General features: G+C 40.8%; 1 protein-coding gene across 2 annotated transcripts in view; it reads right to left on the bottom strand.

The window, feature by feature from the left end:
• TLE4 (TLE family member 4, transcriptional corepressor) overlaps window positions 1-27,976 on the bottom strand; it is a 100,536-nt gene that overhangs the window by 32,778 nt on the left and 39,782 nt on the right. Inside the window, exons 6-8 of one of the 2 annotated variants that reach the window (XM_015849189.2) lie at window positions 27,697-27,771; window positions 13,093-13,297; window positions 12,685-12,701 (exon numbers count right to left, since the gene is read on the bottom strand). In XM_015849189.2, the coding sequence (XP_015704675.1) occupies window positions 12,685-12,701; window positions 13,093-13,297; window positions 27,697-27,771 (297 nt within the window). The remainder of the gene's footprint in view (window positions 1-12,684; window positions 12,702-13,092; window positions 13,298-27,696; window positions 27,772-27,976) is intronic. The other variant, XM_032441279.1, reaches the window with a different exon arrangement.

The raw sequence follows: 27,976 nt of genomic DNA, 5'->3' as shown, positions 1-27,976 counted from the left end.
TTTCCATTTCCTTGGTTTATAGGCTTTAGTCATAACCACACTATTGCTAACATACTATTTATAAGCTTTAAGAGAACAGATTAGTTTAAAAGTGGTACTTGTTTTAATTTTAGTAATTAGTCACGAAAAAGACTGGATATTTACAACTGTTTAATCTAAGACCAGTTAACATACACATCGCAGTAAAGAGATGGACACATATATATATTTTGAGCCAGAACATAGTACCAAATACACTTACTAAATACTTTATTTTTGACATCTACCATTGCAACTGTGCATGCTGAATATGTAGCATTCCAAAGAGAATCCCGGGCAGTTTTAACAAAACAGTAAAAGAAATTATGTCTGTATGTCAAATTAAAGCATGTAGTTTTGTTTTTCTAATTAAGAACTGTAACATATTTTGTTTGTAAAAGAGTTTTAGAGTGACTGCATTGTAATAATATCTGGAGTTCTATGTCGTCAACATAGAAACCTCTTTCATTCAAAAGAATTTTCTTCCCATTCCTGTCCAAAACAATTATGAACTGCTTGTCTGCTAAGCAAATGTGGTTACGTCACTTTGTGACCAGTGCTGGTGTTTGCATGCATTCCAGCCACACACTGGTTGGTGGGCAGCTGCAGTTACATTTACTACTGTAAATCCAGCCATTGCTTTACTATAAATCAAGCTAGTGCCATTTGCAACACTGACCTTGTTTGATCACTATTCTTAAGAGCAGTATCTTCATTGCTTCAGTCGATTAGTTTTGTCTAAGAAATGGCTTAGTGTTCATGGGGACCAAAGGCACAACAGGGAGGTACTGGCGCACAGAAAATACCTGGTGTCAAAAGGATTACATCTTGCACAGATGAACTGGAGAAAAAACTAAGCAGTCTGGCACTAGATACTTTAAGACCAGGGATGAGAGATAACATCACACAGTAACTTCTCCCTTTCCTTATCCAGAGGATGAGGAAAAGCCCCAAAATGGCATTTCCAACCTCTGCCATCGCTGGAGGCAGTTAGCAGAAAAGCTTCATGAGACATGCAAGAGTCCTATAGAAGGTCTGTTAAATACTTAATTGCTCTCAAATACCCCGCAGTGCGACATAAAGCTTCCCGGCTACCTAGGTGGTGACCATACAGTGCTTTTTACAAAGGCACCGAAGGGACCCTGGACAGGCTGTCTTTATACTGAAAGCAAGCTGCCTTTCCTGCTCTGACGCCAATTACGCATACTGACAGGGCACTTGGAAAGACACTTTACTTCAAGGGAATAGCAGAAAATGGGTTTCTCTCTTTCTTCTTACTGCTAACTGATTTTAAAGGGCTTATTTCTAAATTATTCAGACATTATTCAGAATTCCTCTCATATTTTGCAATATGGAACAACAAAGCTCACTGCGAAATAATATTTGCAGGTCACTGAAAGAAACTCCCCGAAGCAAGGAAGAAAAAACAAAACATTTGTTTCTTGCAAAGTAAATTGCAGTTTGGTATTTTTAAAGTAAGCTCTGAAAGAGAGGTGTGACAGACACGGAGCATCAACAAATACAAATCCAGCAAAAAACGAGAGACAAGACATTTAAAGACACAGCTGTAACTACTTCAAGCCAATTACAAGGATTTCCTAGTATGCCCAGGACTGTAAGATCACACGGTAAAGGTTCACATTAATTTGCTCAGCACTGGCTTTTTAACTCAGTGCAAGCAATGACTTATATAGATGGTCTGCCCACTTGTTTGTAGAATCATAGAATCACCAAGGTTGGAGAAGAACCACAGGATCACCCAGTCCAACCATCCACCCATTACCAATAGTTCTCAACTTGTACAGTGTCCACACTCAACTGTTATTGAAATACAGTGAGCAAAGGACTCAGAACAAGTTGCAACAGCTGCCAAGCCAGCTATGTGGCCTGAGCCAAGCTCACAGCGCACATCCCACACACAGCCCAGCTTCTGGGGCTGCCCACCTAGGAGGTATCTCCTGGCCCCAATTCCATACAGCTGTGCCATGCCACCAGCCAGACAACTGGCTGGACAACCTCAGCAAAATCATGACTGCTAATTACTTTGGCCTAAGAAGAAAATGCTTTCTGCCCTCTTTCAAAAACTAGCTTGAAATATGCCAGCTTTACTGCACAGAGAAGCTGCGGCAGACCACTTATCCTGAGAGCAGAAGAAGGAACAAGCCGTGTCGAAATCCTTCCCTTCTCCCACCCCTTCACCCCACTTACTCATAAGCACGCATTCGGGAAACTCCCACAGCTGCATTTGCTGCCTCTCAAGAGGCAGAGAAACAGTGGTACAGCTGTGCCTGCTCATATTCGTATGCAAACAAGCAGCGTCCGGCCGGCTGCAGTGACTCACTTAAAAGCACCTCGGTACTCTTTGATAAGCTTGCAGCTCAGAAAAAAAGTGATTCAGAGCAATCTGCCGTCCCCATAATGCAATTAGCAGATTAGAGCGGCATTTCACTCTCAGTACTTCAATAAAACCCTGGCTGCATCCAGCATTAGCCGCCGATACGACATACACAGTGTTCCCCCTACAGTCCTCCCGGAGACTCGGTGGAATATGGTGGGGCAAGAAGCTGCCAGCCCTGCCTGCAGCCTGTTGAATCAGGACGAGGGTGGCAGGGACACCCACTACTTTGTGCAGCTGGGAACGAGCTTTGTGCCTGGGTATGGTGCTGCAGGACCAAGACACAGAGGCAAGCAGGCTGCCCACAGGGTGCACCTCAATGCTGCAGAGCAGCCAGCCCTGTGCCTCTTTACTTGCAGCCATCCCGTAAGAGTGTAGCAGGAGAACAGAGAATTCCAGTAAACTGCAGTGCAGACAGAAGGAATCACTTTAAGTCTTTCAATGGAAGGTCAGTGAACCCTTGGCCACCCAGACTGGCTCGTTTCCCCAAGTGTGCCATGAGCATCCTACAAAAGCATGACAGGTCCACTGCCTCTGGAGTGCGGCCAGGACATGGGCAAAAGCAGCAGCAGGGTGGCCCTGGTAGCCTTGTAGCCCTGGCACAGGCACTGACTAGCACAGCCCCACCAGTACCCACGAATGGACAAACTTAAAAAAAACAAACAAACAGTAACAACAACAAAAAACAACAACAACAAAAAAACGATTAATTCACACATGTTCATGCATTTCACACACAGGGTGCCCTGTGGTCCGTTGCCAGGGCAACGTGAGACCACCAGTGTGCGCTTTATTGGCTTTATGAAGTACGTCTCCGGGGCTATCCTCCGAGAAACACAGCATGGTAATTGCCAAGTTTTTCAGAAGCCTTGTTTTGTGTTTATTCACATTTAACCCTCTGAGTGTGATTAAGAGCATCGCTATGCATACCATTTGCATGGAGGGATGGGGAAGGAAGGGTTGGTCTCTGTTTGCAGCCTGAAAACTCCAGAAAGCATGTCCCTGTGCCCACCCCTGCTTACACTACCTTGGAGGCTTCACCTGCAGGCTGCAGAGAGGCTGCTCCGCACTAGCGGGGTTCACATGGCAGGGCCTGGGCTAAGCCTGGCACGGGGAGGTGCCAGCATGAGCACAGCACCAGAGGGACAGGTTACTGGTTCTGGGCACGATGTGTTTTACTTTCAACTTTGAAAGGGGTGAAAAACAAACAAACAAACAACAACAACAAAAAACAGCACACTGACTTCCTACACACATTACAAGGAATCTGGAAACCTCATTTTGGATTCTGCCACTCATGACCCCACCAAGACAAGGCTGCCACTGCAGCCACTCTGAAGAAGGTGGTACATGTGGAACTGCAGTACCGCCTGTACATAGACACCAATGACCTGGAGCTTGCCGACGAGGGATGGGGTCACCATCACAAATGTCACAATTCTTGTGGCACCAGCACCGTAATTGTCAGCAGCAGCAGCGCACATCAAGCATTAATCTGGCCGGAATGGAGAGTGAGAAGGCGAGGGCAGCAGAGGGAATCACTAGAAGAAACAGCTTACATTCAGATTCGCGGGAGAAAGAGCACCCAGAGACAATCATTTCCTGGGAAAAGCTAAAGCCTAATAAGAATTTACTCTGCCGCCTTTATTCACACAACCAGCCCTTTTGTGGCAAGGGCTTCCTGAGTGACAGGAACCCAGGGCCCCTTAATAGGATTTCCATATTATTTCCAACACCTGCCTAGAAGTTATTTGTTTACATTGAAGGAGGCAAGATTCTCAAATCAGACATCTGCTTCTGGTTCAGGCATATCTTAGGAAACCATCTAGAAAGAAGCTTTGTTGCTATGGAGACATTTTTATTTTCTTCCCTTAGTTGGCTGAAAAAACATTAACATTAACATTAGCCAAATGTCGCTCACGAAAAAAACACAGAACTTTTCAAACTGTTAGGCAGAATAGGTTAATTGAGCTTCAGATATTAAATTAATTATTCAACTCAATTAGAAGTGCACCGGAGAGAGGCATGGTGGATCTTCCCTACAAATTCTCCTCACCTGCTGATTCCCACTGGCCAGCATAATTGATTCTTCCCTCAAAAACACACCTAAAACTTAGCAATTCATGATGCGCTCAACAGTCTTTTGTAACAACGTAGGAATTAGTCAGACCATTCATTTCCTCCTGCTTGTTCTAAAATCAACCTAAGAAACTGGAAACACTCTGGGAATATACTTATTTCCCAGTGCAAGTGAAGAGACAGTAAGAACAATGAAATGCAAACACTAACCTACAATTAGCAGTCAATGACTTTAGCTAAAGGACAGCAAGTTTCATTGCCTTTCACCCATGTCGCTGATTCTACAAAGTAATCTGTTCTCCTTCTCTCTGTCTAATACATTTAGAGTGCCTAACGAATCCACTGTTTTGCATTACAATACAGGATGTCTCAAATTACTTCGGATACAAAGGTCTTAATAATAACTCAAAATACGAATTGCTAGACAGAGAAAAGGAGCTGTTCACGTTGCCAACACAGATCTATAATGCAGAAAATTAAAATGCAGAATATTAAAATGCAGAATAATGCAGAAAAATGCATAAATAATGCAGAAAAAAAATGCAGCCATGTAGTTTGTTTCCACTTTGATAAAAGTTGATGAATGCTACCCATTTTCTCCCACTACTTTGACTAATACCTATTTAACCTAATCTACAGATAGGTGCTCTACTCCAGACATGTTCACCCTGAGTAAACTGGTATAAGCCACAAATGCCAAGTGTACAGGTTTTTAATATGTGATCTTAATTCCACTGTTAAATTATAATGAGAACATCAAATATATATATAATAAATAAATGTATTCCCTCCCTTTAGCTCCTTCCAACTATTACACTGTCAAAGACTTCACACTGGAGAAGGCCTTTCCACCCACCTCCCCACACCAGCAAACTTCCTCTTCCTGCTCTACAATGTGAAGTCATAATCCTGTATTTTCAACATCATAGTCTGTTGCTATGGAAATAATTAAACATCTGCTCAGGTTAGAAATTACAGCCCATGTAAGTGTTTGCCTCCTAGGTGAAGAAAGCATCTGGAGAGAGAACAGTTGAGTTACCCTAAATCACCAAGTGCCAAAATAAAGTTTAATAGTGAGAAGCACTGTAGGAGTTCATCCAAATGTGGGCACACTGCTGAATAAGAGTCACACTGCTGTAACAGGCACAAAAATGCAGTGAAAGAGGCCAGCATACTTTCATATACAGAAGTCATTAAAAAGCCACTGGGTAGAGGAGAAGAAACCATCAGACGAGGCAGAAGCAACCAATTCTTTGATAACAGAGTACATCCTTCTACCTTCACGGGAATATTCCATACTAAATTAAAATTCCGAAATGACCCCATTAAAAACGCAAATGATGTGACACTGAATGACAGAAATGCAACTTTAAAAAAAAAAAAGAAAAAAAGAAAAAGAAGAGAGATACACCTGAGGTTCCGTTTTGTTTTAAAAATCCATTAAAAACCACAGACTTGAATGAAGTCTAGCCATGAAAAGGTTATTGCAATTAAAAAAAAAAAGTAATGCCAAAAACATCAGCTCTGTAAGATAGACCAAGACAACAAACAGGACCCTGCTAATTAATATTTGTTCTGCTTCAGCAGACAGTTACTGGACGAGACTGCAACAAACAAGCATGTCTCAACCAATCACATCATTAATCCATTCACGTTCACCACCTGAGGACCAGCTATGCCCCACAGATATTTATTCATCTGTTCCACAAACAAACAATTACAACACATTTTCTGGAATTAGGGCACCTGATATGTTCAGCACAGCTTACATGCCCAGAGGCAGATATCAATTAATACTGAACAAATTATTGTACCACAAGTCAACAGAAGTTACTCATTATATTTTGATAACGCTACCCTCAAAACACCCATGAAGATCAAAAAACACAACTCTTGTGGAGCAAAGTTTAGTTAAAACGTGTTCAGCTCCAAATTACCATTTCATCATTACAGAAAGCAAAATACACGCAACACCCTTTTTCTGTGCAGAGAAAGACACACACAAAAGCTGTGACATGAATACGAAATATGTTTTGATTTTTACAAGACTGTGAAGTGCTTTTCAGCAGAGTGGTATTAAAGTGGCAAAATAAAATGATCAGGAAATAAATTATGTAACTTTCTTTAGGCATGTAACAGATAACTATGTTTCTCTGGCTTGTTAAATACAAACTGAATGTAACAGCATTTGGCAAGACTCACATCACTGGAGGAAATCTCACATAAAAGATGCTTGACAATTAAGATGAAGTCTACTACAGTACCACAGTACTACACATCAGTTTGTGGTGTTCCCTACCAAGGAAAAAATAAAGTCAGAGAAATGCAATTACATTTGGAGATACTCAGACAGCTGATCATATATATTTGTTATTATTTTTATTTTTTTAGTATTACATTCATTCAGCCTTTTTTTTTTTTTCTTTCTCCTTTCTTTAAGTATCACATAACAACTGCAAGAGCAAGCAGCTTACTCTTACTTACACACTACATGAACAGAGGTCTAAAACCTTAATAGTGGCTAACAGCTCAAGAAGCTATATTAAGACAGGCTCAGGTTTTCACAAGCACTAGAGCACCTGCCACAAGAAATGTAAATGGAACATGAGACTCACACCAGCCCCCTTCCTCTGTATTTGCTGCATGTATAATTACTAGCTTTCCTAAAGATTAAGGCAAAAGTAATCTCACTGCTAACACCACCTGAATACGCCCTGACAGACTACTTCTTGTTCAACTAACACGTTAGACAGAAATTCATCTCAAATCTGCATTTGATTTGTTAATTCAGAAACTAAAATAATTCTTTCATGTAAGCCTTTATTTCCAGAGGCATCACAAACAGGCTGCTTTACTTCTGCCACAAGACTTCAGCTTTTAATTATGGACTCTTATTTCTGCTGGAGCAGTAAAATCTGACACAGAAATCAAAAGTTACCATGTTTGCATGTCTTACTACAGACATGGTTTCAGCCCCATATAACTTACAATTCAAATGAAAAAAAAAAAAAAAAAAGCAACACACAAAAAAACCCCAAACCCACAAACAAATAACATAATCATATGTATAAGGATGGATTAATAACAGATACAGAAAAAGCTGCAAGAGCTATATCCTGTGTACAAGATTCAGAAGACTTTGAAGTTCCTGAATACCTCACTAAGAGATATTAGGGGCAGTGACAAATTACCATCAGCCGATATCTAGAGCTGCTTTACTCCAGGTGCCTCATACAGAGCCACAGGAAGAGACTGTCAGCACTTGATAAATGTTTGCACACAAACTGCTTCCTAAGGTACTTCAGAATGTAATTTCCACAAAGAGATTTTTTTAGGAACCAGAGAAACTTTTGTCAAATTTGTCCAAGAGAAGGTAGTTGAGGAGTGAAGCAAGGAAGAATGACCTGCCTCATGCATGAGCAGTCCTTACAGGAAGTGGAAAACCCCCTTATGAGAGTAATTAGAAAGTAAGAGCACACCACAAAACCTTTTACTTATTTATTTACTTATTTTTTTTTTTAAAAAAAGCCAAATACATTTAGTAGCTTATAAAGGTGACATATCAAGACTTCTCAGAAAAGGCACACAGCTAACTGCTGAGCAGTTTGTTTGTCCTTGTACCTAAACACATCACATTCCCCTAGAGCTGGTTAAGCCACTGCTGCACTCAGCACAGCCTTTGTGCTTGCTGCCCTTCCCTTCCCTGTCTGCATGGAGAGCAGACCCATGACCCAGTTTACTGCATCTAGCGATATTTCACACTTTAGACTGTGAGGGATTCAAGGGGACTAAAACCAACATGAAATCTAACAGTTCCCAAAGCCACCCTCCTCCACAGAGCTTGCTGTGTAGATGATCATCTATTATTTAGGAACAGCTTTTGGACAATCTCATATTATCTGGAAAGTCCCTACTTGGTTTCAGCAGAAAACTGCTCACTCCAGGGAGGTGATAGGAATGATGTAAGCCTGGGCTGTCTTATCAGGCAAAACACATCATGTTTAGAAGGCTGATACAAAGTGGAATAGAATTGTGCCTGAAAAGAAACAGACTTCAGATGCCAGTTTGCCTTAGTCTCCAGTTCCAGACACAGTATCTTGGCCTCAGTGCTCACCAGTGACAGGAACAACTTACTTGCCACAGTAAGAACCTGTAAAACCTCATACACAAGCGGTATCACCAGCCCAGTCCTCTCCTTCCTGCTCTGGTCATTGAAAGGGATAGATCTCACACAGTAAGTACCCCTGCGAAAAAGAAGCCTAAGCTTCCCAGCACAGCATATACACTATAGGCAGGATCTCAGTGAGGAATAGGATCTCAGTGAGCATAACTGGAGAATACAACTTTCCTGATCAGAACTGCCCAACTAATCTAAGGCACTAGAAGCAGTGGCAAGAAACAGAGAGGGGAAATGCTACACCTACACCACGCTCCTCTGTACCAACGGTTGGGTACCGGCATTATCTGAAGTGTACACTAAAGCGTAAATTTGCACTTCATGAGCTATTCTAAAATCTGCCCTGCCTAATAATCTGTATCAGCAAGAAAACACTTTAAAGTGTCTCTAACAATTAAACCCAGGCACAACGTTGTATAAATCAAAATTTTGCTATCATATCAAAACGTTACACTGGGGCTGTATAATGTTGCCCATATCCTCATTACATGCTACACTAATTACTACCAGCAGATTCAGAATTTTCTGCACATTAGAGGCTTTTAGAGGAGCTATAAAAAAATTTCAGGCACCATTAATTTAAATTTGTATTGAAATATCCTTCTGACAGATGGCCAAAAATTACTTATTATTTAGAGTACCAGAGCTGCCTGTTTGCACATTAGAAAAGGAAAGGGAAAAATTAAAACCAAGCAAGAAATTTATGTCATGTTCATTACCTGTTAAATGTTAAGGAGTATTATCCTGCATGAATAAATTATTTCATACAAGCACGCAGACTCCAGCTGCTGGCAACTGGCACGTTCTGGCTGACAAAAAACATCTAAAGTCACACAGCAGACGATCATAAAAAGCCTCTCGTAACCAGGAGCCACTTGAGGGAGGACAGATCGATAGAACAAGCGACTAACTGCTACTCTGGGCATCACTGAAAACATTTAAGGAAATTAGCAAACTATTTCACCTTGCAAAGCTGGAAGCAAGCCCTGTAATCCCAAGACACAAGGCAACTCACAACCCGAATGAGTATGAGACAAACATCTATCATTTCAAAATAAATTGGTACAAAGTGGTGACACCCTCCTCTCAGTCTCAGAAGCTGCATGATTAACAGTGTGTTTGAATCACTCTAAGTAACTTCAGATCAACCAAACAAAATCAGCATTTTTATATAAACTGCCACAATATTGATACCAGCATAAAAACCTCAGCATCCCACAGATATTACAGAAACAGGTCTAATACATTTTACATAATCACATATTTAAATAATATACTTTAAACAGTCATATGTGATATACAATCAGTTCTATCCATTCACCTTCCTAAGTCTGTGATTTCAAGTATCCAGGTAAACAAATTTACTGTAAGAAACAAAGTATTTTTTTATATCCACAGGCTTGGACATTTGCCCTACTTGTTTTTGTTTAGATGCAAGGATAAAAGAAAAAAGATCTACTGAAACTATTTGCTCAGAGTGAACAGGGGATGTTCTGCTGAAATCATAATTAATCTGTGCCTGCTTTCACTGCACAAAGCAGTAATTCCAGTTTCTAGCTCTCATGACAAAGAAGATGAAGTGAAATCCGACATGTTGTTGTCCTATGTTTGCAGATAGACAGCTTCAATGCCTTTGCTGCTCACAGTAAAAACTGACAGTTCCTGTCAGCTCCCAGTTCTTATTCAGAACCATGTGGCTAACAGTCAAACTGACAACAATCGGCTCCTTTTCATTCTGTGGGGACACAGCAAAGTTGCCAGTGGCAGAATAGATGTGTGGGGATGGGTGCAGGGCATGTCCCCAGCAGTAGGAGCTGGAAAGGCAAGGGTATGTCTCTGTGCACAGCAGCCCCCAAGGGGACAGGACTCTAGCAGGCAAATTCTGTGCCCAGCACTGTGCTTCTCCTGGTTTTGTCCTTAGCACTTGATTAACACAGAATCACACAATATCCTCAGTTAGAAAGGTCCCACAAGGATCACCAAACCCAACTTCTGGCTTCCCACAGGACCTCCCAGAAATCAAACCACAGTTCTGGGAGCACTGTACAAAACCACTCCTTGAACTCTGGCAGCCTGTGTTCCATGCCCACCGCCCTCCAGTGCAGACCCTGTCCCTAACCCCCAGCTGCCCCACTCCTGACACAGCTCCATGCCGTTCCCTCGGGCCCCACCACTGTCACACAGAACAGAGCTCAGCGCTGCCCCTCCGCTCCCTGTGAGGAGCTGCAGCCACCATCAGGCCTCCCCTCAGCCGGCCTTGCTCTGGGTTGAACAGACCCATAGACCTCAGCTGATCCTCATACACCTTCTTCTCCAGACCCTGCATTATCTTTGTAGCCCTCCTTTAATGCTCTTTAATGGTTTTATGTTCTTACATCGTGAAGCCCAGTGCTGCACCCAGAGCTGGAGATGAGGCCACACAGCACAGAGCAGAGCAGACAGCCCCTCCCCTCGCCTGCTGGCAGTGCTGGGCCTGGTGTATGCCAGGTTTGGTTGACCCTTTGGGCTGCCAGGGCACACTGCTGGCTCCTGTTCCACTCACTGTCAAGGACAGTCCCCAAACCCCTTTCTGCAGGGATGCTTTCCAGTCTCTCATCCTGCACTCTATACAAATATCCAGGGCTGCACCATTCCAAGCGCAAAATTAAGCACTTGCTCTTGTCAAACTTCATGTGATTTGTGACTGCCCAGTCCTCTAATTTGTCAGAATCCCCATGAGGAGCCCTTTCTACCCTCAACAGATCCTTCTATTGTAGCACCAGCTACAAATTGGCTTAGTATGCATTTGAGTTCTGAATCCAAATCATTTATAAATCACTGAAGAAAACTGGATCTATGATGAAGCCCTAAGGATATCCTGTTGACCATTCCCGGCAGTCTCATCAAATGCACCTAAGACCTGTGCTGTGAACACTTCTGCTTTTTGGCCAATCCTAAGAATAAATCACATATTTCTAAGAAAAGCACCACTGAAAACTTGACAAATCAGTTGCAATTGTTCACTAAGGTGGGTGCACGTCTTGCCCTTTGTAATACAAGCGCCTCTTCCATTTCACACTCACAATCATCTAAAAATGCTTAATCTTGTGCTCCGGAAGATTGTGAAAGCTGTTCAAGCTCTAAGCTGTAACTGCATCCAGCTACCCAGGCCTGTGCTGGTAAAATGTGCAACTGGCAACAACTGCTTCTGCTGCGAGCCAGTAAATGGCCAGCAGCAGACAGGAGACCTGATGGATCCAGGAGAGGGCAGAGCCCTGATACACCTCCCCTCTTATGGCATTAAAACTCTAGGAGCCTCTGTGATACTCTGATGACTATGAACCACTGACAGGGATCCAGACACATATGCTAGCTAAATCACTGCAGTACACACTGCTGAATGCTCGAAATTACACGAGCTGCAAGATATGTGTTACATCTGTTTATAAACACTACCACTCACAGGATAGCACATGAACATGTGCAACAGAGTCATTTGCAGCCTGAAAACTGACTTTTAGAAGGGGAACACAGGGCTCTTAAACTGCCTGCAGAACAGGGAATGGTAGTTTCTTCCTCTTCAGTCAGCAAGCTGCTGCTGAAACAACAGGCATGAGAGAACCCATATTTTCTCTGCAAGTGACTCAGCCCTTCTTTCTATAACTGCCTTGAAATGGCATCATGTAGACCTATCAGGATTTTGGTTTTACAGTTGCCAAAGACTCAAAATTTCTGACTAATTATTTCCATTTCATAAGCTTATAAAGAGTCTCAGGGTAGCCCTCTTTAACATATCCAGGAACAGCCTCTATGCTGAGGAGCCAGCCAAAGACGAGGAGTGCTATGGCCAGCCTCACTGGATGGTACATGACCTGCAATACTAGCTCTAATGAGTGATACACAGCCTGTGCAAGACTGTTAATGAGCGTGAGGATCACAGTCCTGGTGACCTTTTCCACCACTACAGGCCATGTCAAACAAATGTACTCTGCAGCTCTTTTGAACCACTCCTCCCACCTATAAAATGGAGTCCTACCTTGATGGAGTCTCTGTCTGCATGTGGAGAAGTCACCATGCGCATGGAGAAAAGAAGGCGGCAGTAGGATATGAGGAGGAAAATAGGAAAAGTACTTGTTAGTTTATATAAAATTATACATCCTGGAAGAAAGAATTCTGATATCTGTTAAATAATAAACTGTACAGATGTTAGCTTTTAGCAGCTAATTATTAATACTGCACAGCCAGATACATAAAACTGGAACTCCACCATTTGAACACACCTTCTAGCTACCACTAGGCAATAAATACTAAAGCAATTAGCTAGTAATTCTTGCAAACTTTTGCTTGTTTGTTTGTTTGTTGCCTAGAATAGGAGCAGGAGAATTAAAAGAGAAAGAAGGAAACAGAAACGAATGAAACAATGCAGTCATCTGGCAGCACCCACCTCTTTGGTGATCGTTGTCATGGTGCTTTTTTTCATCCTTGATTGGGAGGTGTGACTGCCCCCCCAATGCACTGGACAGTGCCAGAAGGCCAGCACTGCTGCCAATGGGTGGGATGGCTGGAGGCTGCAGGCCTGAGGGATGCGGAGTGAGAGGTACAGGGAGACCATGTCCATGTGACAAATGCTGGGCCTGGAGTTGTTGCTGCTGTGAAAAATGGAACACAGATATTGAATTTGTTCAGGAAGCATAGGGATGTCTGATTGATCCCGTACAATCCTACATAACCAGTCAGATCAGCCAATATGACTGACTGACTCAGGTATCAATGCTCAAAAGCACCCTGGCATTTTATAAACGTCCATATGTTTGGATGCAACGCTGTCTGTAAACTTCAGGCTGAAACAACAACAATTTTTTTTTTTTAAAAAAAAAAAAGGGAATTTTCCAATTTTAGTAAAAATGGTGTTTTATTCCTCTGACAGTGCTATTATGTTTTATTCTTGCTAGCAGAAACACACCATGTACACGTCTAATCAAAGCATATGTAACTATAAAAGCAGTTATATAATGCAAAAAAAAAAAAGCTGAAAATTGAGAAAATTAGCGTTAAAAAGTTCTCCCAGCGCTACTGCACAGCATGCAGTGAGAGTTAATTTGAAAGAGAAAACCTGAATTAACAATCCAGAAAAGGAAACTGGTTGCAGCCACCGTTTTAAGCCCTTTAAGTGTCCTCAGCGGTACTTGAGCAAATTACTGAAGAAAATGTAATGTAGCAAGGCTTGGGTCCTCCTGTAGGCTTGTTCAATAATGCTGAAATAATTGGGCACTCTGTGCACGTTTAGTGATGCTCGAATGGAAAGCTAGAGGCCTGCCCTTGTACTGTTCTCTAGCTGCTGACTCTGTGTTGTGACAGGTTTATTTGAGAGGGACTGTGATGCATGCACCAGTAACTGCGCTGACAAGAGTTTAAAGTCATTTTTACCAGTACACTGGCAACACACAGAGAAAGCCCTTGAGAGGGTCGAATTGGGAGCACTTGACCTCAACCACAGCTGCATCAAGCTCTGTGCCATACTAACCACTGTGGGTAGATAGTTTGCTGCTACTGAATGGGAAGGCCAGACAAAAAGTTACCTTAAATACCTCCCAAGAGAGGTTTAGGTCCAAGGTTTACTCACTGCCTGTCCAACTAATTCCAATTCATGCAGTAACTAGGTAGTTCTGAAATTTTCTCTTAGCTTTTAAGCAGTCACTTCTCAGAACTCATAGTAAATCAAATCAGAAACCCCTAAGACTGTTCTCTTCCTCACGTCTTCATAAAGGACTTTAAAAGAGGGAGAAATATAACCTTGTTTTGCATAAAAACATCCCTTCTAAAATTCCTAATTACAAAGGCTAAACTCATACTTTTGTTTGTTTTTCATCCGAACAGGAATTCATTTCCCACCTCACAATCTAGCCCTCCAATCAATCAAGAGTGTTATGGTTTTGTAATTTGGTTGGTGTTGGTATTACACATCAGAACATCATGCTGAATAATGGAAGTTAAGGGGACTAGTTTTTTTTGTTGTTGTTGTTGTTGTTTTTTCTGTGGACTGACTTAAATGGGCATGTGGGGAGCGGCACCGGAGGGGAAGTCGGGAAGGGGAGGGTGTTTTTCTGGCCCGGATCCCCGCGAGGAGACAGCGTGGTCGGAGCTTCCTGCCTTCCACAGCTCATTGGTGAGACTGAAGACTTGGTTTTCTCTTTGTTGAAACTCTCTTGTTGTTGTTTAGCGTTATTGGGTTATTAAACTGCCGTTCGTTCTCAGATCACTTTTTCCTCCTTCATTTTTTTATAGACCCAATCGCAATCTCCCTTCCCTTCCCCTCTCCCGAAGTGCACGTGGTCGGGCCGCGCCATGCCACACCACGCTGTTAGAGAAGGGAGGCACTTCTGTTCCTGCTCCCCTGGGTTTGTACCCACTGTCCCAGAGTAAGCTCTAGAGGGAACTCTGTGACAAAGAGACAATGTGCAGACCACTCGATGGTTCTCTCCCCTCTTTATCATGAATCTTTACATGTGGGTCAGCTGAAAGTAAAAGAAAGCAAGTCACACACAACATGCCACCTAACTCATGCAGTATGCTGCACAGGTACACCCCTCAACATCTTCCTATGAAGGTACAGATCCCTGTCTCACTTTTCTAAATACAACCCTGGCTCTGCAGTCTGAAAGACAGTGGCAAATACGTGACACCCAGTTTAGAACAGTGCCATGAACAGAAGATGAATGACCCAAAACAAATGAACAACAACAACAACAACAACACAAGGAGAAAGTAAGCCATAAAGAAGATTCTTCCAGGTGGAAGAAAATGATGAGACTTCTCATTGTTTGCAATCCTATGTCACTCAAATAAAAGTCCATACTCATAGATGTATCAAACACATTTTGTTTCTCTGATGCTTTTTATGGAAGGATGCCTCATTGCTCAGGATTTAAGATTAACTATAACAAAATGAAACAAGAGCCAACTGTGTGTTGTTTAGCTTTGGGGTTTGACTAGGGCTTCCTTACAGCAAGAGAACAAGCTGGCAAATTGGATTTGTAGTGGAGTGGAGGGAGGTCAGAGAAAGAAAAAAGAAGATAAGCAGAGAAAGAAAATGCGTTCACAAAATAACCTGTGTTACAGAATATCAGCTTTCATTTTAAATGCAGAATTCTTCATTCCTTTTAAAAACATACTACAAACCAGTGCAAGAAGATGTCTGCCTTAATCTGCCAGGGGCTTGAAGGAACGGCTCGGAAAAGTGACTATCAGCAGTGATAAAGCTTCTGGCTTTGTTAACTATTTCACTATTGATTAAAAAAAAATGCAAGGAAAATCACTCTCATTTCACATTTCTGTAAAATTCAGAGGTAGGTCTACTAATCTACTCTATTTGCATTATATGACCTCCTCCACAGATATGGCATGATTCCCAAAGAGCTTGAACAATACTGCAATGCAAATGTAATCTTTTGCTGTTCTTTGCTGGGAGCTTCTCTACATAACTCAGCAACAAAGCAGCACAGATTCTGCATCTTGGATGTGCCAAACATTCTTGACATCTCCCAGACATAATAAGTGCATTGAGTAGTATGTATAACAGCACCTCAGTACAGTGGCTTGAAGTTGGCCTAGCTCATCTTGGCCAAGAACTGATGATTTCCCCACAGCTTGACTTGCAGAGATCTTTGAAACTAACTGAAGAGATTGGGGAGGGAAGAAGGAAAACAAACAAAAAAACAACCCAAAATTATGCTGAACAATGCTGTACAGACAAAGTAAGACTCTAGCTAAAAGAAGTGAAAATGCTAGGTATATTTTTGCTCTCAGAATTGTGGGGACAGTTGTGTCTCACAATGCCTTGTAAGGACAAAGCTGGCAGTAGTAATGTAAAATAAATAAAAAACAAAACATAAATGATCACCTAATTAAGCCCTGTTTTCCAGTAAGGATACTCAGGAAGGCAAAGACAGAAAGTGGCAGAAACCTCTTCAGCTGCCATTTCCAGACTTTTGACATCTATTACTGTGTTCAAAAGCCCACAGTGTTCGTAATTTAGTTTTGCTTTCTTACTCCCCATCAGTGTCAGCAGTGAACATCAGCTTCCAGGACGGCCTCTCTACAGCTGCTTGGTTACAGAGAAAGCTAGAAAATCATACGCAATTCCTTATCCACTGGGCATCACATTAGCATAACAACATGATAAGAAGAAAGATGACCTCCTCTCTATCCCTCAAAAAGCCAAACATACGAAGTAATAAGACAAGTGGCAGATACGCTCCCCACACAGAAACATTCCACTAGAGGAAGTTTTTACATTCACTTCTGCCTATACAATTCATTTAGATCATAGAATCGTTGAATAATAGAATAACCGAATGGCCTGGGTTGAAAAGGACCATAATGATTATCAAATTTCAACCCCCCTGCTATGTGCAGGGTCGCCAACCACCAGACCAGGCTGCCCAGAGCCACATCCAGCCTGGCCTTGAATGCCTCCAGGGATGGGGCATCCACAACCTCCTTGGGCAACCTGTTCCAGTGTGGCACCACCCTCTTTGTTAAAAACTTCCTTCTAATATCTAACCTAAAATTCCCCTGTCTCAGTCTAAAACTATTCCCCCTTGTTCTATCACTATGCACCCTCATAAACAGCTGTTCCCGCTCCTCTTTATATGCTCCCTTCAAATACTAGAAGGCCACAATGAGGCCTCCCAGAGGTTTCTCCAAGCAAAACAATCCCAGTTCCTTCAATCTTTCTTCATGGGAGAGTTTCATAAAAACTTAAAATTTAAAAACCTGCAAGGAAAAACTGAAAATGAGCCAACTGAGCAACCATTTATTTTTTTTATGTTGCTGTAATGCTTTCACTTCCCACTCCTCCATCTCCTCTTTAATTTGCTATCCTTAGTCACATCATTTTTGAACTCTCAGAATGCAGTTAACTTTACACAATGCTGGCATATCTGAATCACACACAGAATCACAGAACAACCCAGGTTGGAAGGGACCTCAAGGATCATGAAGTTCCAACTCCCCTGCCCGGTAGGGCCACCAAAATTCTACATTTACTAGATCAAGTTGCCCAGGGGCCCATTCAACCTGGCCTTTAACATCTCCAGGGATGGGGTATCCACAACCTCCCTGGGCAGCCTGTTCCAGGACATCACCACTCTCCTAGTGAAGAACTTCCCTCTGACATCCAACCTAAATCTTCCCTCTTTCAACTTAAATCCATTTCCCCTTGTCCTTCTATTATCAGCCCTTTCAAAAAGTTTACTACCCTCCTGATTATAGGTTCCCTTCAGGTATTGAAAGGCTGCAATGAGGTCACCCCGCAACCTTCTCTTCTCCAGGCTAAACAAACCCGGTTCCCTCAGCCTGACTTCATAGGGGAGGTGCTCCAGCCCCCTGATCATCTTCGTGGCCCTCCTCTGGACCCTTTCCAATAGCTCTCTGTCTTTCTTGTACTGAGAGCTCCATACCTCAGTGCAGTACTCCAGTTGGGGCCTCACAAGAGCAGAGTAGAGACGGACAACCATCTCCCTATGGAGCCCAAGGATACCTTTTGCTTTCTGAATGCAATCTGAATGCCATATGCATAAAATCAAATATGCATTTTCATAATGGGTGAAAACTTGCAAAGGCAGTACACCAGGCTATATTACACTGTAAATTTCCCAGGACTATTAAAAGCAACAACAACAAAAACTACTGCAAACACCCCAAATTCCTTCAGTTACCAAGAAATACACTCTACAGAGCGCTATCAGGTTTCAAAGTCTTCTAAGAACTATCCAAAGAACAAAAAGGATAAAACCAGTAGTGAAAAAGAAGTAAAAAAAAAACTTAACTGTTTCTGGTAATAAGTTTAAGAAGACAGCTTGTTATTAAAATCTGAATTAAAATTTTCATAGTTTCATAGTTTCGTGCGGGTTGGAAGGGACCTTAGAGATCATCGAGTCCAGCCCCCAGGATTCGAGCCTCTGTGTAGCAGAGCGGCACTTCTACCACTTGCGCCACCGGGGGGACTCGAACTCTGGGCCCCAGTGTTGCAAGGCGGCGTCTTTAACCACTGCGCCACCGGGGCACACAATTTTCAAGACTTTTTAATATATTTTGAATAAAGACAGCGTCTAGTTGCTACTAATTGCGGGGCTTTTAAAAATGACTCCCAAAGCCATGCCTATGAAATGAATAGAAAGGCTTTGCAAAAGATACTTATCTGCATATCACTAACTTTTATAACCGCAATTACAAATATATGCTTTATTTAATTCCCATACATTTTAAGAGATCAGATTTAAAGCAAAATATGAAAATAAACCCACTAAGAAATTATCTTCTTATGCTCTGTTGTTCTAGTCAGCTTATTTTCCTGGAAAAGGTTTGAGTTTTTACTGGATAACTCTCCAAGAAACTCAGTGTCACAGTAATCTACCATTTTCCCCTCACAGACCCTGAAAGCACACAGCCACAATTCAAACAATCTGAGTATAACCCTCTAACCTGAAGACATTTCTAAAGCTAACAAATGAATGCCTCAAAAGCGTGCATCTATACACATGCAAAAACTACCCACACTTGCTGGTAGGATCACCGAAATATCTAAATAAGATAGCTTTATGAAGTTCATCAGGTAAAGTGACTTCCTGTTTAGAGAGATTTGTTATTATGACAGCATACCTTCAAAATGATAACTGAGATAAAGATTACTAAGATGAAAACAGTGGCTCAAGAGTACAAAATGTCGGTGGTTCAAAGACCAGTAAGAAATTGAAGTATTTTCACATGCACAGCTATTGGTGTATTGTTTTCATCTTTTGCACTTGTTCATACCTCCTGATACTGTCTCCCCTGTATTTCCTCTCTCTTCTGGCATAATATTCCAAAACAGTTTTGGCTTTTGTTTGTTTTCTTTTTATGTTAAGATATGATGATACAATGTGTCAAAACAGCACAGAAGGAGAGTCGTGCAATAGCTCCTCCAGCTGAATGATCTGGGACATGCATGCTCACCATACAGAGCCTGTGGTACGGAAATAGGATCTTGAGGTCTTGTAATAGAAAAGAGATCACTTTGTACATAAGTGCAGGCAGTGAGAAAGGCTAGCATCAGAGATTGGCAGGAAGTCTATACACCCATATGCAGCAAAATGAAGTGCTTCACAAGGACAATGAAAACATGGGTTATAAAAAATCCAAGAAAAATAATTTAAAAACTACAGAATTGGGGGTGGGGGGTGGGGGGGGAATAATTTAAAAAAAAAAAAAAAAAAAGATGAATTAAAAGAGCAACAACAAAACAAACAAACTCTAGGCAAATACCTAACTTCTTCCTCCCTGAGAACCAGGAATTTCTGTTTTTGAGGATACTGATTCTAAGCAAGGAAATCAAACTCCACTCAGAAAACTAAGAGTAGAAGGAAAAAAAAAACCAAAAAACAAAACAAAACAAAAATCAAAAATCAAAAAACAAACAAAAAAAATATAAAAGAATTAGAAAAAAAAATCCTTCCTTCCTTTTTAAAGACCACCTTTTGAGATTTTCTTCATAGATTTAGAAAGTATAAGAATCATATCTTCACAAATTGTCTCAAATATCTTTCAAGTGATCCTCAAATAAGAAGTCAATCCCAGAACTNCCAGGAATTTCTGTTTTTGAGGATACTGATTCTAAGCAAGGAAATCAAACTCCACTCAGAAAACTAAGAGTAGAAGGAAAAAAAAAACCAAAAAAAAAAAAAAAAAAAAAAAAAAAAAAAAAAAAAAAAAAAAAAAAAAAAACAAAAACACAATAGGTGTCATTAATAATTAGGGAAGCATTTATAACTCCTACATAAATGACCAAGAAAGTATAAGAATCATATCTTCACAAATTGTCTCAAATATCTTTCAAGTGATCCTCAAATAAGAAGTCAATCCCAGAACTATATTGTTGGGGTGAAAGGTAGTACAGGCAGAGAACATTTCCACTCTTAACTGTATATACAGGAACATCTGTGCCTTTTACACATTTCACCAGGTTTCCTTCGTCCTCTTCTTTGGATGCTGTTTTTTTTCACTCAGTGAAATAGCGCAGCGGGCAGAAGTAACAACAGGAGATCCACCACAAAGTCAAAGACCTGTGGTTAAGGAGGCTAGCATTTCAGTAAATTAAAAAACCAACTCACTGCAAAGGGACAGGTGCATTTTTCCCCAGAATCTTAGAGTTTAGTAGTTCACTCTTCTGCCTGCAGGACTCCTCTCTCATTTTCACACAGAGAGGAGGCTCTTTATTTTGTTTGTTTGTTTGTTTGTTTTCTTTCTTTCTCCCCACCCTCTTGTTAGCTTAGGAAAATTCACATCAAGAGAAGACAGGAAGTGCCAAGTGCAACTGTGCTCAAAGTCTTATCAGAAGAAATGCCAGCGGCTTCCCATGTGCCACACATCTGACAAATAAGTCAAATTTCAGGACAGCAAGTAGTGACTAACACAGACTCCTTAGTTCTTCCAATGCTACTCTATGTTTTGTCATGATTACATTGCAGGAGTCCACACTGTGTTTAATTTCAGCAAGCTGCCTGTGTTTGGGATAAACACCAGGGTTGCTGGAACTAATCCATTCCTTTAAACCTATTCTATACTTAGAAGACTGCCATTTCTGCTACAGCCACACTCCTGTGCTGACCACTGCAACGCCTGCTCTTCTCAGTGGTGAGCAGTCTCTTCCCACAGAACAAAGTTAGCTGTTAAGACACAAGGATAAGATGACTTGAGTGCACTGAAGTTCTCCTTTTCCACTGTAGTGCCCAGCAGCCATCTAACCAAGACTTAAAGTGACTTCTTTTGCTCTAGTACAGCTTACCTGTTGCAGCAGCTTTGACAAAAGGTCTTGACAAGGATCAAATAATCTACATTTAAGTCACAGCTCTGAAACTGCAGAAGGGCCACTTGCTCTGTTTGCCTCAGCTTCTCCCAGTTGTAGAACAACTGAAGCAGTCAGTACTGCTTCATTACAGAAACATTACTAGAGCAGGTTCACCAATGCTTGTGATGCATTCACATATTAAGGAAGTTGTTGTGAAAAGTCCATCAAACAGTAAGCGGAGAATTGTTTCACTACCTGAAGTAAAACATTTTGAAATTTCAGACAACTTAAAGATCTTTAAATTCCATCTTTCAAGACTAATTTAACATCTGGACATGAAGTATTTTAGTCTGCATCCTGGTAACTAAAGTTCTTGCTCTAGACAGTATGATTGAAGACACGTAAGAAAGTACTCACACCTGGAGGAAAGCAAATGTTTAGCTGAGCCACTGTTTGGACACCTGAACCTCATTCATAATGTAGCTAGTATCTGAAAACTTTGGAAGTTTAAATGACAAATACCCTGCTTGTAGGTGATCGTAAAACATCATGGTTTGAAATCATGACACAGTAACAACAACCTTTAGGCTATACAACACAGTAATGATGTATGTTTAGATGGTCTGCATTTCCAATGAGTAAGTTAGCACTGTTAATTTCTCAGTTAAGAATTTTTGGGAAATCCTTGCTTTCACATTATACACTATGTCTTCACTTTATATACTATTTATCTTCCAAAGCAGAATTATTAAGCTGCCACTCAAGTGTTACATAGCAGACAATGGACCAAAAGTCTGACAGAGTGTGCCAAATTTGTATTAGGTTGGAGATGGAGACAGCTTCCATGCACTAGAGTACAGACCAGCACAGCAATACTGTTTTCTCCTCTTTATTTCCTGTTCATGAAGGTGGCGCAGTGGTAGGAATGCCGCCTGCAACACTAGAGGCTCAAATCCCAGGGGTTGGACTCAATGATCTCTAAGGTGCTTTCCAACCTGCACGAGACTGTGAGACTGTGAAGTCATGAAAATAAAATACTGTACATGTTCGTGCTGTAGAGTATGAAGAAAATTCTCCATAGGACTCCTTATAGCCATACTGATTAATCTGAATTAAAATAAATAAATAAATAAAAATACAGTGGTCAATTAGCTTTGGCGCCAGTGTTTGGAAAAACATGAGGCAAAAGTCAGCTGGTCTGCCGGATCAGATACAGTATGAGCTGAAGTACTTTTGTCATATGCACTTACTTTAGCATAACAAGCAAGGGCCTCTGGCATCAGCATATTGGCAGTAGGATGTAATAAATGGTCTGCACTTCGCCCTGCAACGTGTTACTGACTGCGCCTACCGTGATAGACCAATATAAATTCAGTAGCTACAACAGCTTGTGTAAAGAGGAAAACAGTGGCAGCCTATTCCAAGTGTAGCAACAGCATTTAAAATACACCCTTGGAGAGGCTTTTCAGTAAATAAGGAAGCCGGAATTATGTGCATTCTAATTATTTCTTTCAAAATCCCTAAAAAACATCTTCTGTACTTCACTTTCATCCTTTTTAAATTAAAGTAATGCTGCACATGGTAGAAATTCATTTAAATCACTCGTCACCTGCAAGACTCTCTCTGAAGACAGCACTCAGTAATGGGTGAAGAAAAAGAAAATACTACAAAAACCAAGAAACAGAAAACCTCTTCCCTCCCAATCCTCAACAAAACAGCATCTTTGACCTAGCCACACTTCAAACAAATCATTCAAAACAGAAAATATTCACCTAAAAGCATTCTACATCTACAATTTCCTCTTGTACGGTTCTATTTCAGAGATTAGGCAGTGTCAAAAAAATTGCACACCTCACCTCACACGTTCTTTGCATGCAAACAGCAAACAAGAGTCATTAAATAGGGAGGAATTAATTTCAGTATTTCTTTAGGTAGACAAATGAACACAACTCAAAGCACATATCCATTAAGTCAATCTCGTCTGCCACCTTCCCACTATAACAATCTGTGCACAATATACAGTAGGTGGCCACTTTGTTTTACAGCATTTAAACTTCAAATGTGGCTTAATGCCAGCACAGCCCTTGAACAAACAATACATAAAGGACCTGAACAACCTAAGAGGAGTGACTTGTGCCAGCGCTACAACACAGGCATTTCCCTGCCCTTTGCCAAGCATGAACAAGACTACCACACAAACCGGACCATTAAATATTCTTAGTTTACAGAAGAAAAGCTTCAGCCATACCACCCCATGGAAAGAAGTCTGCTGCAACTAAGCGTGGTGTAGGAGAGAATCCCCACACCTGTTAAGCTTCCAGGCCAGGCCTTGGCCCGCCTCCATCTTCTTGACAGGCCACAGTGTCAACCTAGGCCTGCTCCTTTCAATTAAAAAAAAACACATCAGAAGTCCCACTCCTCTTTTCTTCACTGCACAAGCACGTGCAAAAAGCAGAAATAACCTACCATGCAAGGAGCTGAAAATGCTTCTGCAGTGTTACAAGCACCTTAGCACCTAACAGCAGGAGCTCTGCACCACCGGTGCCCTGGGAACAAGAGCATGCAATTACACTAGGTTTATATTACATCTTGTTTGCACTTATCTGCACCACAACACTTTCAAAATTTTGCATGCCTACAGAATAGCATATGGTGTATTTAAACAGACATTGTTCTCCACATCTGTAGAAACAGAATTTGCTCAAAAACAACCAGAAATTACACGCCATCTGAGATAAGGCAAACTAGCACCTCAGCCTCAAACACAAGACAGAGACTTTGACTCACAGGATATTAAAAAAGGAGCTTCATAGCTTGATGGTTATATGCCACAATACCGAAGCATCCTTTCTTCCAATAACTGCCGTTTGCTTATATTTAAAATAGACAGCAAAAGTGACATAATAAAACAAAATGTTAAGAATTAAACCAGAGCCTTTTTCTTCCCCTTTTTCTCAGATGTATAGAATGGTAAAGGCAAAATAATTTAAATCGTTTCCTTAGTAATACAAGTAATATTTAAATAGATTTAATAGCTCTGCTCCAAACCAATGAATTATGAGTTTAAAACCTATTAAAATGTAATGTTTTTTTTCCTGAGCTGAGGGGAGAGAGATTTAAATCCACTGAATTTTAATATTTCAGCTTGAGCTGCAGGAGGTAGAGAAAGTCCAAATGAACTATTCCATCAGCACCATTCAAGCATGAACATTTTAATCAGTTTTACTTCCTTGGAGTTCTCTAACACAGTTTACACTGTCATTCTCAAAGCACTTAACACAGAGAGTGTGAAAAACCACCAAGGCTTGTTATTGCCTTTACAATTGATGGCAAATAATTTTGCAGACTTCCTATCATTAAAATGTCACTGCTAAAAATTGAAGTTCAGCATTTCTTGTGCTAAACTGCATTTTCTTTGAACACCATCACATACCTGTTCTTAAGTTTTTGGTGCATTTATCTCTCCTGTGATAAACAGACACACAAGCAGTAGCCTCCATTTCTGTCTTACTACCCAAACACAGCTGAAAACCAACTATTTTAAAATAAGGAAAAAAACATACTCTGGTAAAATTCTTATGAAGTTACGAGTTAATTCCCTGGTTCCCTTATTAAAATACAACCACATTCACACAGCATGTTACGATTATATATTATAGAGGATTAAACAAAAACAAAAACATTTAAGAGAGTCAGACGACTCAATTTAGTAATATAGGAAATGAAAACATCACTCCTAATTAGATCATATTGCTGATTTAAGGCTACAATTTGTGCATTGTTCCAAGAGCGTGATCTTGCACTTTCCAATTTAAAAACACGGCAGCTAGGACACTTGACAAGACCAGCACCATGTTGCTCACACCTTTGCACCCATCCTGGAAAGGAACAACTAGTATGCACTACAGTTCCTCCAAGCAAAAATCCTACACCACACCACCCATGGCAAATACCAGATGCAGACTTACAATCACACTGCAGCACTCTTACGACACATAGTTTTGGTTTAGCTTTTCTCATTGTATCTCTCAAAAAGAAGATTGATTATATTTACCTTGTTTCACTCCGTCAACAGCTTTAAACTTAACATGACCTGTGAAATAAGTCATTATAACTGTGTTTCATTCCATTAAACACAACGAGTTTATTGTCAGGAGAACAAGCAATCTCTCTGGGTTCCAGGCTCACTTCAGTATTTTGCATTTAAACTGCATGGATCAGTGATTTGGTTCATTTACCAATGAAGATAGAATAATATTGCAAAGTTAAAAAGGTGCTTCATCAGATTCCATTATATCGGGCAACATTCATATAAAAATATGTATGTGAAATACAAAGAGAGACATGATTTGTGTACACTCAATTCTTTTCTTGTGCCAAATTCCATTCCAGCAAAACCCATTTTAAACTCCAGCTCCTCCACTCAAACCAAAGCAGCTCTGAATCAAGAAAACACAGAGGCCCAGACAAGCATCCAGTCTGTTTATATCTATTCTGAGTAGCTTGGTGGTTCATGAAAGCAGGATAGACTTAAATAACAAGAGCAATAGGCTCGACATCAATAAACTTTCTCATTCCTAGAATGCAAATTACTTTTCACAGTCTCCCTAATATATGCAAAGGTGAACAACAAAAACGTACACAAATGGACTGTGAAGCACTCATATGCATGTGCGTGTGTGTACACACTGGTGCACACACAAAATGGTACATGCACACACAGACCAACACTACAAACACATGCAAAGCAGACACACAGAAACTTCTACAACAAAGAAGCCAATCTTTAGCTACTTACTTTATGCAAAGAATGTTAATAGAAGGCACTATTTTTGGTTAGGTAATGAAAACTAATTGGGAAATTATTCATCTCCCACTTTCCCCACTGGAGCGTAAAAGACATACAACAAATGTTATTCATGATTCTACACTACTCGCTCTGATTCACCCTCTTCTTTCTAACGGGCACTTCAGAGGAAATAAAGGTTACTCTTTTCCATTTATATCTTCTAATTGACTACCACTGTTTTCTTGTGGTCAGAGGGATACAAAACAGAGTTAGAAACAGACTATTAAAAACAGTCTACAATCAGACCGCTGCTCTACACTACCATCAGCAATGATCATAGAGTTCTGATTTCCTTGTTAAAAGACAGAGGCATAATTGAAGCAATATCTTCACTTCAGATTGATTATTCTGCAACCCTTATCCACATCTTCACTCAGCAATTTGAATTTTAATGAAAGTAAATGGAATAATTAGCATTTCAAAGTGTGTTTGATATACGGAATTAAAAAAAAAAAACAAAAAAAAAAACAAGGAAAAGACTTTTATGTATAATCTATACACAAAAGAAAAAGCATTTGGGAGGGGGCAGAATACGGAAAAAGTACAGTTGTAGCGTCTTCATTAGAATAACTTAAACAACTGCTTGCACCAGCTGCATAATTATACATGTGAATAATGTGGTATTAAGCTATGACTCCTCACCTTTACTTTATGTAGTGCGAGCAGCCATAGCTTTTGTTATTATGCCTTTCCTCTCCAGTCATAAAATGTAAACAGTATGACTGCCCACACCCATAAACCTTGCAGGGGTTCCACAATGAGCCCATACCACCGGTTGTAAAGCTTTTACAAGAGAGGCTCCACACACATGTATTTTCAGATAACTGACTGCGAGCCTGGCACCTATGAGTGAACCAGGGAAAGAATATTTAGCTGTATGATGTTTCCAAGATTTTTTTGTTACAAAGAGTAACAAAATTATTTTTCAAAGTAAGCATGAATGCATGGTGGGTATCTGTAGAAAAAAAAAGACAGGAAGACACGAGCAGTAGGAAAGGGAGCAATTCCTTGTTAATACTTAGTGTATTATACAAAAGCTGTTAGCACGGTGCAGAAGCAGACTAGCAGGCAGTATACAAAGGAAGCAGCATGACTTAAAAGGGCCAACAGAAAACAAATATCCATCCACCTCCAGGGAATGGATACAACACAGGCATTAACCTGTTTGTCTCCTCTGCATGCTACAAGCAAGATTTTCATGCAGCAGCCACCTTTTACCAAGATCAAGCTACTGACCTTCTCCACTGCCCCCAACATTAGCCCGTGTGATGGAAATGCAGGGGAAGGGGTAGGGGAAGGGTCAGGGAAAGGGAAACAGGAAGGGGCTTTTTTTTTTTAAATTCTATTAGAGCTGAAATGGAAAGACTACATACCCCGATGATGGCATTCAGTTCAGCCATGGTCACTTGTTTGGCACGTTCTACAGCTTGAGCCACTTGCTGCTGATGCTACAAATGAAGATCAGAAACAGAATAAAATTATTTGTTTTCTAAAACCACTGCTCAAAGTTTTGTTTGTTTGTTTGTTCCCCCCCCCCCCCTTTTTTTTTTTAACTTTTCAATCACACGTTTGAAATATCAGTTCTCTAACAGTCCAATTCTATGTATAAAGAAAGACTTTATTTATGCCATTACTTGCCTGGAATATCCTTGC

This window comes from Coturnix japonica, chromosome Z (genome assembly GCF_001577835.2).
Source record: "Coturnix japonica isolate 7356 chromosome Z, Coturnix japonica 2.1, whole genome shotgun sequence".
Taxonomy (NCBI): Eukaryota; Metazoa; Chordata; class Aves; order Galliformes; family Phasianidae; genus Coturnix; species Coturnix japonica.
The sequence above is the reverse complement of the archived record's forward strand: the minus strand, read 5'-3'. Positions and strand labels throughout refer to the sequence as shown.